At 36.0% G+C, this 12,932-nt stretch overlaps 1 protein-coding gene across 1 annotated transcript in view; it reads left to right on the forward strand.

The window, feature by feature from the left end:
* The window catches only part of CDKAL1 (CDK5 regulatory subunit associated protein 1 like 1), a 335,413-nt gene that overhangs the window by 139,969 nt on the left and 182,512 nt on the right, over positions 1-12,932 (forward strand). The window contains exon 8 of the mRNA XM_065752679.1: positions 10,077-10,180. Within this exon, the coding sequence (XP_065608751.1) occupies positions 10,077-10,180 (104 nt within the window). The remainder of the gene's footprint in view (positions 1-10,076; positions 10,181-12,932) is intronic.

The raw sequence follows: 12,932 nt of genomic DNA on the forward strand, positions 1-12,932 counted from the left end.
AGTAGAAATATGAGGATGTGTAGTTTGTAGTCAGATTACGGGAATGAAGCCATAACATTCAACAGTTAACTAAATGAAAGAGTATAAAGCTTGTGAGATACTGCGAAATGATTTTGAAAAATAGGCAGAAGTGTGAAGTGATGGTACTTGCTGTATTATTATTTTTTTTTTAGATTCCATATTTTTTTGGTGCCAAAAGGAGCTGTCTGAAGGGTTGTGCATTATTATGGTTTTCCCATTCTTCTTTCACAGTATTTCCACTTTTGAACATGATAGCTGTGTGTTAAAGTTCATCTTCTTTGCTCTCATTCTCTATGTACAGTTAGTTTAAACAGTTTTTTGTAAGTGAACTGTATTTGATATCAAAAATGCTGTCTGTTTGAGGGCAGAGAGGTTGGCAGCAGGGTGGGTGGGTAAGAAGCACGTACGTATACAATGAATGCAGGATTAAATATGTGTATCTTAATTAGGATCTTTTAGGACTTGTAGCTGTGAATGTTTGTTTGAACATACATTATTTTAAAAAAGTGTTCCAAAAATGTCTGAGGCTGGAAAAATGCCCTCAGCCTGCCAATTGAATTTCACATTGTACAAAAATAAGGATATTCCTGTTGAAAATAGTAGGCCACAGCTCTCCGGTACATTATGTACATTATCAGTACTGAAACTTAACAACCAAAGTAGATCTGTGTATTTGCTCTGTTCTTGTGTGTGGGGAGAAATACATGTTCTAGAAAAAATAAGACTTGCTCTGTCTGACAACTATTAAAATAACCGTGTAGAGATTTTCACTGTAAATCGGGTTTGCTTCTTTAGCTATACCTCAGACTTCCTGGACTTCTTTTCGAAGGGAAATTGAGAAGTACCCTGTAGTCAGTAAACACGTTGGTTTTTTTGTGTGTGTGTGTTAGTGTAGATCAGCTGACATAGCTTTGTTTTCCAAAGGGAATGATTCTCTTCTAAAAATCAGAGATCTCCACTGAATTTACTTAAGCAAGTCAGAATCTGTAGTCTGTGTGAAGACACGAGATACTTAGCATGCTGACATATGCTCCCATTGAGTGACTTTGCTGTTTACAGAGTATGTTCAGGGCTTTTTTCCCCATCACTTTTTTTACACTTGTGGCGCAGGTGTGTTTGCAGAACAGAGTCTAGGACTCTTAAGTCAGTTTGAGTTAAGCAGATTCATAAGTTTAAGTGGGGACAGATACAACAAAACTGTCAGATTTTGCCTTTTTTTTTTTGTTAAGGCTTGTTTACAATTTGGTTTGTGTAGAACATTTCAGAGGAATATGGAGTAATACAAATATACTTCCCTGAGGGCACTTAGTTATGGGCTTTGCACAGTTACTATTTCCATGACTTTTCTTTTGATTAATGTGGTACACAGGTGAATGATGGCATGAAGCAAAGCATGATTTATACAACAGTCAATAACTGCATGGACTTGTAAGAATGCCTGTGTGCAAACTTCCTCAGTATCCAGTGAATGGATGTTCATGGTATACTTTCCTTTAATGCTTTTCTCTAGTTTTCCTTGTGCAGGCCCGACCTCTCTGCATTTCTGATTTTGTGGCTGTTCTTAACCCTGTAGCTGAAGCTCAACTTCCTGTGGTGTTGGAAGCATGTTGTGCTTCCCCTTTGCATCTCCCACACATACTCACACTGCATGCACTTATCCATGCTGACAGTGTTGGAGCGGAGCCAATCTCTGCACATCAGAAGGAGATAGTGCCAATGCTGGAATCCAGCATCTCGGTGATGAGATCAGCTGTAGCACAGCCTGTCTGAGTACTTGACTAGGATCGTAGTAAAGTACTTTTCCTCCTGTCTAATTGCACTTTCCATTGTATAGCTTAAGCCTCTTGCTTCTCAACCTCTGACCCTGAACTCCAAGACCAGCCTGACTCTCTCTTTTCTACACCCTCCCATTAGCTCTTTGTAGACTACAGTAAGACTTCATCTTCTTAATGCTGAACAAACTCAGTTTTCACAGCCTGTCCTTGTGTGTCATGCATGCAGATCTCCCAGATCATCTTGGTTATTCTCCTGTGTGCTTGCTCCTCTATGTAAGTCGGCCTTGCTCCAGGACACAGGTGCAACCTCACAAGTGCCGAGCAGAGGGCACTTAACCACTTTAACCTCTGTGTTTAATTCTCCTGAGCACAGTCCAGTCTCATTGAGCAATGTGTATGCCTTTCTTCACTATAAGGGCTCAGAGCAAGACTGGGGAAGACCTTCCCGAAATCAAAGTATCATCTGCCCTCCCCTTGGCACAGTGGGTCACTTCCTTGTGTAAGGCTAGGTCACAGTAACCAGTTCTGCCACACAAGTAGAGTGTCATTTTGACCCTCTCTAATAAAGGCAAACAAATGTGACATCATTAGCCTTCTTTACTTGTGAGAGTGCTACTACAGGACTGCAGAGCTCACTGAGCAAGGCAGTAAGGTTTGTTGCTACATTGCCTTTGTTAAACAGCCCATGAACTTCCAACTCAAAGGCAAAAATGGTAAAACTCCTGTCATCCTAAAATTTGAGTATTTTTAAGTGCATTTCTAAGGTTGAAAAATGGTTTCAGTTCAGCTATCGCAAAGATATTGTTCTTGTAGCCAGTTGTTGCTGTGAATATGGGGAAGAAAAACTTCAGTTTATTTGAGTGTTGACTAAGGCCTGTAAACAACTGAATTGCTGAGCTAATTTGTGTTTTTTTCTGTCCACTCCTTTTTTTTTTTTTTTTTAGTTAAATTTTGTTTTTGATGACTGGAGCTGCTTCTTGGGTGTTTTCCAGCCTGTGATGTCTTGGAGGCTGCTGAGATCTGTACTCCACAAGGGACTCTGTAGCCTGTTTTGAATGCTCTGATTTGTGTTTTGTTCATGATATTTCTGGTTTTCTTTTAAATGACTGACCATTACTGTCTTGAGTTGCAATGAAGGTGCAAAAAGAAAAGAGAATCACAAGATTTCAGTGTAAGTCTAAACAGTTAAAAACTAGATGTCTTTGTGCTCTTAAACAATAAGATGAAAGCAGGCTAGTGAGTTAAAGTTTGTCAGAGTAGGCAGCTCTGTACTGGAAAAGTCTCAGACTGACCACAGGCTTGTGTGGTTGAGGAGGAAATCAAAGCAGACAAACACAAACCAGCTAGCTTGGAAGAAAGTCAGACTGTTCCAGTCACTGGGACATGAGGACAGCACAAGAGAGGTGCAGACATCGTGATCACAGAATGCTAGACAACAGGAGAAAGTTAGGAAGAGAATGGAAGAATAGGGTGGGTGGGTTGTTTGCTTTTTAAATTAAAAGGCTGAGGAATCCTTGGAAAGGGAGCATTTTAGAGAAGCAAAGCAGATGGAGAAGTTGAGGATGATTAGTTGTTTAGTAAATAAAGGCTGCTGTTTCCTGTTTTTCTGCACTATCCATATGCTTTTACTTGTACATTCACAGTAAAATACTTTTTAATGTATTTCAAACAGTAACACTGTAACATGGTGAAAAGAAAATAATTTATAAATGTTAGGTTCGCAGAATCACAAAATTGTAGGGCTTAGAAGGTACCTCTGGAGATCATCTAGTCCAACCCTCCCACTAAAGCAAGTTCCCTGGTCGTGCAGATTAGCCTGGCTAATTATTCAACAGTCAGTACCTTAACTAGTAGATTCTTAGAGATATCCTTGAAGGTGCTGGGGCTGTAAGGAAGATAAATCTGTGAAGGTAATCAGACTGACTTAATGTAACTGTAACAGGGATTTGTTTGTTTCTCACAATCCCCTAGGATCCCTAAATGCATACCTAAGATCCCTGGTTTAAACTTCTGTTTTTAAAATAAATCAGTCAGTGCATTCTTATAATTGTGTAAGTCAATCCATTAAACTGCTTGGGAAAGCTCCAACAGATTTCAGATAGGGCAATTATGTTGGTATGTATTGTCTTTTTTTCATTTTGTCAGTGAAACATGGGGAAGAGTATGTACTTGAGGTGAGCATCTTTCTACTGCTTCATGTATCTTGTTTTTTTTCCCACCAAGGCAGACCTGTCAGAGGACACAGAGGCAGCATCTAAGAGCAGCAGCATGATTTTAATTGTAGATAATGCTAAGATCCTTGTCCTAAATTCTATAGAGCTTATAGAATTTCTGCTGCTGCCACAGCCTGTAGAACATTTTGAAGCTGGAAGGTTTGTGTAGAACCCATCATTGGGAGGGACTTTGTCTAGATTATAAATGCTGAGTTTGTTTTTATTAAGCACTTATTTCTGCCATTATTTTGCCCAGACAATTCAGAACCGTTTTCCCACAAACATTGTATGAGTACTTTTTTAGAAATTAGTCTGATGGAAATCTCAGATAAATTCTAAATTAAGCCTGGTAGGTTCAGTGTTGCTGAAATGTAACTTTTTCCCCTCCAGGATGTTTTGACTAGTACAAAAACAATACCTTTTTCCCAAGTATCCATGTGGTACCTGCTGTATGCTACAGACTTAACTACAGCCTAATGTTTCCTATGAGATTTCACCACTCCAAAAGGGACTGTCCCAAAAGCCGTTCAGGAAGTAAAAACAATAGCTCTTATCATAGGCAGTGATCTGCATTTCAACCATGCTTTCTACATGGATGATTCAGGGTCTGCTAACATTGTGAAGATGTATTATAAATAAGGTGCATGGCTTATAGAAAGACACTTGACTCTCCCCATCTTCAGCCTCATCCTCCTTTCCTTCATGGAAGTCAGTTGAGGTGTTTCATTTCCCCTTGATATTTAGAAGTCACCATTGTGGATTTTTTTGTTGTTGTTGTTTTTAATACTTCGTAATCTTCTAGAAAACTTTGAAAGCTGAATTTTTAGAACTTAAGAAATTGCTCATTACTATTCCAATTAGGTTTTGCACCACATTCCATATGTATAATACTAAGTTATCTGGCTGCAGTAGTGCTATTTTATAGTGAAAAATCCTATACAGTGCTTTAAGTAATAAAGCAACTGTGAATTCACAGCTCTCTTTTAATGTCAAACTGTACTGAATTAATTAATTCAAATAATTACAGAACTTTGGGGGTAGAATAATGGATCAAGAAGTTCTTTGGACTAACTCTGAAAAGTGAAATTGGAGTACATGATTTTGCAAATGCTGAATTGTTGGCTTTAAATTGGTCAAAGTGAGTGTGTGATGGTATAACTACATAGCTGTGGCCTCTGAATCACCTGCATTTGACTGCAGAAATTCAGATTCATAAAAGGAAAAGACTGAAAGTATAGAATTAAATCACAGTATAGCCTAACAAATTAAGTGAGTTGCCTTATGTGCAGGTTCCTTTTGAATAGTGTCTAGTGAGACATCACCAAATAAAATACTAGCTTCTAAGGCCTTTGGAAGAACAAGATTGTAATGCACGTTGATCTCTTTTTGCCATGTATGGAATAGCTTGTAGAACTAAAAAAAAAAAAACCAGCATCTGATACTCGCATCATACCTCAAGAAAAATATGGACAGTCCCATACATTGCAGAGTGTTTTGAAGGATCATCCTGTATTCTAAAACTTTGTTGCAAGGCATTTTCTTTATAAGTAGATATTGCCATTTCAGAACAGTTTCTAAAATAGTTGGCTACAAGGGTAATTTCAGAGAAGTCCTGTTTTCTTCATGTGTATTGTTGTACTGTAACGTTGAGTGGATCTTTGTGGCACAGCCATTGGGGTGCATGCTCAGGCTCACCGAACAAGCCAGGATTTCTGTAAACAAACTGTATTTCTGTAATAATGTGGTTTGCTGCTTAGATGAGAAATATCTTGGCCTTGATGAGAAATATCTTGCCACTGTTTCAAAAATAATTTGAATTCCAAGTCCTTTTTAAAGTGAAAACACACTCCCATGCCCTAGACTTTTAAAGGAAAATATCTTCCATGTCACAGTGAATTGAAAAGCAGGATTGTAAAATGTACAAACTACAACAACGGTTTCCTGAGAACAAGTCAAGCATAGTAGGCATGTTTTTTTTTTTTTTCCATACAGTACTTTTGCCTTTATCTATTGTAGTTAGGCTTGACAAGATTAAAAAATTTGGAAGTGTGAAGTCATTTGGAAGCATTTGTCAAGTTAAATACAATAAATATTCATCATATTTAAAACAATATAAAGGCTAATATGAATCAAAACTTCTTCTAAGGAGAAAAATGTTTGCAGAATTCTACCAACTCTTGTTCAGTGAGGTCTGGGTAGTATCCATCTCCTTTTCACCTTCTGGAAGTACTGGTTTCTGTTCTTTTGCTCAGACAAGCCACAGAGGAATTTTTCCATTTGCTCACATTACAGAGTATTTTTTATCAAAATTACATTTGATACAAACTCAGAAGAAATTTGTAAAAGCCTAAGGCTCTTCTGTGGACTGTATATTGAAACGAGGAAGTCATTTTCTCAGGAAGAATGCTAAAGACTGGAATTACTAAGGCTGCCTAAGTAAGGCTGTGGTAGGTGCCTAAGAAGGTGTTGGTGACTGTTAGGAGAAACCTTTTTGTATTTGTACTGATAAGATGGTCCAGTGTACTATTAGGAGTACTGTATTACTGAGAGATTGTTTTTTGTTGTTGTTGTTCAGAGCAAACTACATAAAATCTGATATTTGTATAATTAATCAGATCTTGCAATGGCAGATATTAGTAAATATTTTGACTCAGTTGTGGTTAATGACATTTTAGTTCCACAAAATTCTAATCTGGGAGAAGGTCATCTTGTGATTTTTTTTTTTTGTTGGTTTTTGTCTTTTTTTTTTTTTTTAAAGCATATTAGTTTGACAGCAAGCCAGAATTTACTGGATTATTCAGGAAATTAAGAGGGCAGTACTGTCTTCCTTGCCTCACTTTAAGCATCCGCAATGCAGCAGGGATATTCTGTCATATGACAATGTGGCAGCAATGCAGCTCTCACATCTTGCTCACAGATGACTGTTCTTGGTCAGTCACATTAAATGTGAGTGAACAGTACACTAATTGTACATCACAGTCTGTAATTGAGCTGTTTTATGATCCTTGAATGAAATATATTTTATGCTCATATCTGAAAGTGGAGTCCTGTCTTCACTAAACATAGTGGCACAAGTCCTGTTAATTTAAGAGGAACCAAGATTTTGCTCCTCATCTGTGCTGTTATTCTCATCTGCTGCTGAAATCTACTGATTAGTCCCACTGAAGGAAAGTCCTTGTTTTTCTGCTCTGTCATGAGTATTCTTACTTATAATTAGTTCCATCTGGGATGGGTAGCCTTTCAAGTTAAGTGTGTGCTTTATGAGGAGTATTATTATTCTGAAAATAGTTTGCTTTTTTAAAAAGAGTCTGCTTAAAGTAATGCACTGCTTAAGCCACATATGAGTTCAACAATGTGAAGACCATTTTTTCCTGTACAGCAGAATTTCAGGCCCTTGACTAAAATATTGATGACAGTTTGGTCAAGTGCAAAATGTTTTTTAGTGAGCCACATGGTAGTTTATCTATGGATTTTTTTTTTTTTTAATATTCTGTGTATTGGGCACATATTAAAATAAAGGTTAACTCAAAGCAAGTTGTTAACAATTCAAGCCTCCTTATTAAGTTCAGGATGTTGGAAAAGCAGGATTTAATGATTGAAAAAAAAAAGTTCATCTAAAACATGTTGATGATTACAAACACAAACACCGTTATACTTTTTTCCATAAATGTCTGATATATCTGCTCTGATATATCTATGCTGTGAAGTTTTGACTGGAATTAATAGAAAGTAATTTTTACTGCTTTTTACTTTAGTTGTGATGACGACTGATTTTTAAGGAGAGTTTTACCTACTGGGCAGGTTTTAGGAGATCTGCTTACTGGTGGATGATACTTTGGGAGACAGAGTGCTCAGATTCTCAGAGTGCCTTTACAGCCCTTTTGTAGTTGATAGATTGTGGTCTGAGGATGTGGCAACATGGACGTATGAATAATTTGTTATGTTGGAAACTTGGACTGGAGATTGGCTTACTTGAGATTTGTGGGGGGGAACATCTTCAAATACTTTATAGTACTTGTGGTTTTGCTTAAGTTTGTACTTTTAAGAAAAGATAGTTCTAAAATCTGTGAAGTTATTAGTTCAGCAGTTTTACCAGTATTTAAAATTTGCTTCTTTGTTAATTGCAGTCTGGAAGATTAATTATGTTCCAAAGGGGAATTAAAAGAATGATACAAGTAGATTTTAAAAGTGTTGTTGTTCGCTTTCTGAAATTGATCCTTTTTTGTATTACATTGAAGTCTATCTAGTTTTGTTTTCATTATGAGATGTCTGTGATTACCAGAAAAAAGAGACATTAATTATTTAAGCATTAGGCAATATTTTATGATATAGGGAGTTCGTTGATAATGCAAAATTTTGTAGAAAGTCTGCTTCCAAATCCTAGCTTTCATCTCCCATCCAAAAATGGATCAACAGACTCCCTAAAGTCATACGTAGATTACAGCAACAAATCCCTCAAAGCTACTGTACTTAATAGTGTGAACATTTAGAGAATAACTTCACCTTCTTTCTTTCCACTTGCTATGCATTTCCATTCTCCCTGTGTGACCAATATTGTTGCAGCATCAGAAAAAAGAAAAAAAAGAAAAAAAAAAGTATATTACTGTATATTTCGATTAGCCCAGGACTTTGTCTGCCCATAGGGCAGCTCTGAAGATGCACGAGAAACTGGTTTACATTCTTTCCTATGACTGTGCTTTTTTCATCTGTTTATAGATGCTGTGTTGTAGATAGAGGAGGCATGAATCAAAAGCTGTTATGTAGTGGAGGACCATTGAAACTCATCCTCAAGGTTCAGAGATAGATAACTTCACTGCTTAGTGCGATGCTTAAAACTTAGTTCTCTTAAAATTTGATGCTCTTTCTGTAGAGCTTTTCAAATATCAGTACCCAAATATACAGCGAAAAGCATACACTGAGTAAATATAGATGATTTATGCATAAGTTATAATAAAGGAAGAAGTAATACACTGTTTTCTTTAACTACACTATAAATGGACTGCAAAAGGAAAAATACATTTTATGCAAATAGCATAAATAATCCTTTTTACCATTCATGGATACTAGTTTAATTTGGCTCATTTATTCATATTAGATTAGTAGGATAATGCTATTCATTTTCTGACCTTTGCATGCAAATAAGTAATGGAGTGTTTTTCTTTCTCGAGAAATAAACATGAAATGTATACACACACAAGCAGTTTACAATGAAATTTAAAAACTGAAATACCCAAAATGCCAATAAACAGGAAGATCTAGCTTTTTTTGGTTTTAGTACAGTTGGGTCAATTTGGCAGGGACCACACTGATAACCTATGGAGAAAAATTATAGTAATGCACTTTGGTCAGTGTAGCCTGTGTAATCACATTGGCATGCTTCCTATGCTAGCACTCTCACTGTTTTGTTCCAGATCTAGTTTCCAGTATGAAGATGTAATATTTTTCCTTAATGTACCAACAAAATTGGCAAAGATGCTTTCTCAATTCAATATGTACAGAGACTTCCTGTGTTTAATGATTTAATGTTAGAATATGTCACTAAATGGTATTGCAGCTTAATTTCAGATGGTATGATTTATCAACTTGAGGTCATTGTATCCATTCTTTGTGCTTTCTGGGATCAGGCCGTGGACCAGATGTTTTTACGTAGACTTGAGTATGTTTTGGAAAATTTTAAATCTACTTTCTATGCTATTTAGATCTAGTACCCAGGAATACAATCAGAATTTTATCTTAATTGTCAGTGTCACTGAAGTTGCAGATTTTATTATGCTTATGATGAAGTAACACATATTGAAGGTCTAAAAAAGTATTGTTTTCATTCAGGCTTTCTTGAAATAGATGAATCCTTTGAACTGGATCATTTTCTTCATCCTCTTTATAGATGTAGAAGATATTTTATGGAAGTAGGAGAGCAAAACACTCTTCAAATCAATATGGTTTATTTTTAAACAAAATACTATTAGTCTCATATAAAGCCTTATTCTCTCAGCTCTTCTCTGTAAATACAGTTATGCATGTTAGATCATTCTGGATAAGAAACTGAATATTTTCATTTCCTCAACAGGTGTCTCAATGCATGTACTTACTGCAAAACTAAGCATGCCAGAGGAGATCTAGCAAGCTATCCCATTGAAGAACTAGTGGACAGAGCCAAACAGTCATTTCAAGGTAACAGCTTTTATCCCTACAATAAAAGTCAGCCCTTGAAGTCAACTAAGTCTTATTTTCACTTGATAAAATATGGTGTTATTAAGATATTAGTGTTCTTAATGCATCGAGACTGTGGCTGGTGGTGCATTTGTGAAAGAAAGCTTTTATGTCTTCATGTTGGGTGCAGCTATAGAGAACAGTATTTCATTTTGATTTTAGGCTTACTCAGATGGAATTCATGCTTTTGTTCCATTTCCACTTTCTTGAAAGGAAATACTGATTTTTTCACCCAACGATAACAGCGAATTTCGTGAACTTCCATACGATCCTGAAAACACTTCTAAGATATACTGCTTTTTCTGGTAGTGAGTTTCTTTGAGAAGTTCTGGGATGTTTCTGTGAACCATACAAAGTTTAGAGGATTAATTTGAAGTAAACAGGATTAACAGCTTCCAATTTAACGAGCACTGTCAGACTGCTTTTAACTTCAGTAGAGTATTTGTAATGATCTCACATGAATCCAGCCAAACATCAAAATTGCTTTTCATGCAGTACAATACTCTGTGCCATGAAGTTTGTCTATAAATGCCACAGAATTTCTCTTACTGCTTAAGTTTGCACAGTTAGCACAGTTGCTGTGAATTAAATTCTGCTATGATAGACAGGAATCCTGCCATATCTTAGAATTCTTGTTTTAGGACAAGTCTCCAAAACTGAATTTGATGAGTACTGGTGAATTTAGTAACAGAAATATAAGTTGAAATACACTTATTACTTTGAAGGAGTTTACTTTGATTATAAAGAAATACACTTATTACTTTGGAGGAGAAGCAGTTTGAGAAACACTCTGTATAAGGTTACAAGTTTTCAGTACTACAGGACAGATGATTTTTAAATTTGTAAGCAGTAACCATGCAGGAGAAAATCTGCTGTTTGGTGATCACCACTATTACCAGTATGGAGAAATCTTTCCTGGTAATAGAATGATGAATAGGTAGAAAAGGAATGCTGCATTCTTTTCTTTTCACTCAGGTATAACTGTGAAGTATTTTTGTATTATTTGTATCATAGAAATATTGTTAGCACTAAATATCTTCTGGAATGTTCTGAAGAAACTTAGAACAGGTCAACAGTGGAATAAAGCAAAGAAAGGAAAGAGAAGGTTTGGGTAGCACAGTTAGGATTATGGCCTTTAGTAGGTTAGCATTTAAGTTTTATTTAGATTGCATAGAAAGAAAAAGAACTTGAGCCTTGTATGTCGTGTTATCATCCCCTTATACATGCCATGAAGTCCACATTAAATTAACATATTTGTATGATGCAATAAGAAGAAAAGCTCTTGAGCTTTCTTTGTAATTGCAGCCAATAAATGTGAATTTTTGGCGAGTATCTTGAACTTAAAGAATTGTACACTTGGATTGAAAATTTAATAATTTAATTCATCTGTTTTATTGTGTCTCTTATTATAAATATTGACTCTCTCAAAATAACTTGATTTTTAATGGAAAAAGTTGCCCTTAAGCTATTGTTTCAAAATTTCTTACAGAAATGCTATGACGTACCTCACAGCAGGCATCTCCAAGGGAGTTCTATTCTTATTTGGCCTTGTGCTATTACCTTTGTTAGAGGAAATAAGGAAAGAAGCGAATACTGAGCTGTAAAATGAGAGGCTTTGCCTCAAGCTTCCACATATTTGAAAATTGTCATGAAATAGATACTTAATTTGGAGTGTATGGAGAATTTATTACTGCCAGCTTTCTGCAGCTGGGTTGCAGAAATTCTTCCATCAATCTAGTGAAAGACCTAAGCAATTCAAATGCATTCTTAAAGTCATTGCTGTGTTACTGAACCCCAGTTTCTTCTACAATCACTTCTGTCTTTTTTCAGAAGTTTTGTTTATGAAGCTCTAGTGAAAAATACAGAGAGCTACAGATATGCAGTGAAAAGCTTTTCCTCATAGAAATTAATCATGGGAGACTTGAATTGTCTTAGAAGAAGCAAAAAATAGGAGAAGATGATTTTGTATAAATACATGATCAAGTAAGAAAAGGGAGGCTGGAGTTACTCACATTGTCTTGTACATAAGCAGTCTTACAGTATGCAACTTGATAAAGCTCAAAGGTGAGATGTTTCAGTTAAGGAACACACCAAAAATGATTAGAAGAACTATATTTAAAGATAAACTGAAGTAGGCCTTTTTAATCTTAGCACTGAAATAACTCTCTAACATACTTTATTTACATAATTGTACTTAGTTTCTAGTTGCCAATTGCCACCTTGTCGGTATGCCTAGCAGCAATACGTTACCAAATGGAGCTTTGGTGATGTGGTAAGATGCTCATGATTTTAAACCAGTCATTTCTGTACTCTAGGTTGGAAATCTGTATGTGGCAAGTATTTCTAAACTCTAGTATATGCATCGTGATTTGTCTGCAAGCCATTTCAAGTAGTCACTGGTTCAGTCTAGGACAACTACTACACATTACCAGTTTTATTGCTGAGAAGAGTATCAGAATGACAGAATGTGTAAGGTATCTTATGAACATTACTGATTTTCATGTTTGTCTCTAAGGTCACTACTATAGATTTTTTATTTTGATTTTCTTAGGCTTTTAGTCAAAATTTAGCCCTGTGAATTTGCTTGTTTTTGGAAGTTTAAAATACTTCGTGAGCATTAGTAGGCATTTGTTGCATTGTATTTTAGAGCCCAGATCTCTACTTTTTTGGACGATCTTATCAAATCACTTTAACAGCTAGTAAAAGAAGTACT

Source organism: Cyrtonyx montezumae, unplaced genomic scaffold, assembly GCF_038088225.1.
Source record: "Cyrtonyx montezumae isolate F1298 unplaced genomic scaffold, pur_monq_1.0 scaffold_8, whole genome shotgun sequence".
Classification (NCBI taxonomy): domain Eukaryota; kingdom Metazoa; phylum Chordata; class Aves; order Galliformes; family Odontophoridae; genus Cyrtonyx; species Cyrtonyx montezumae.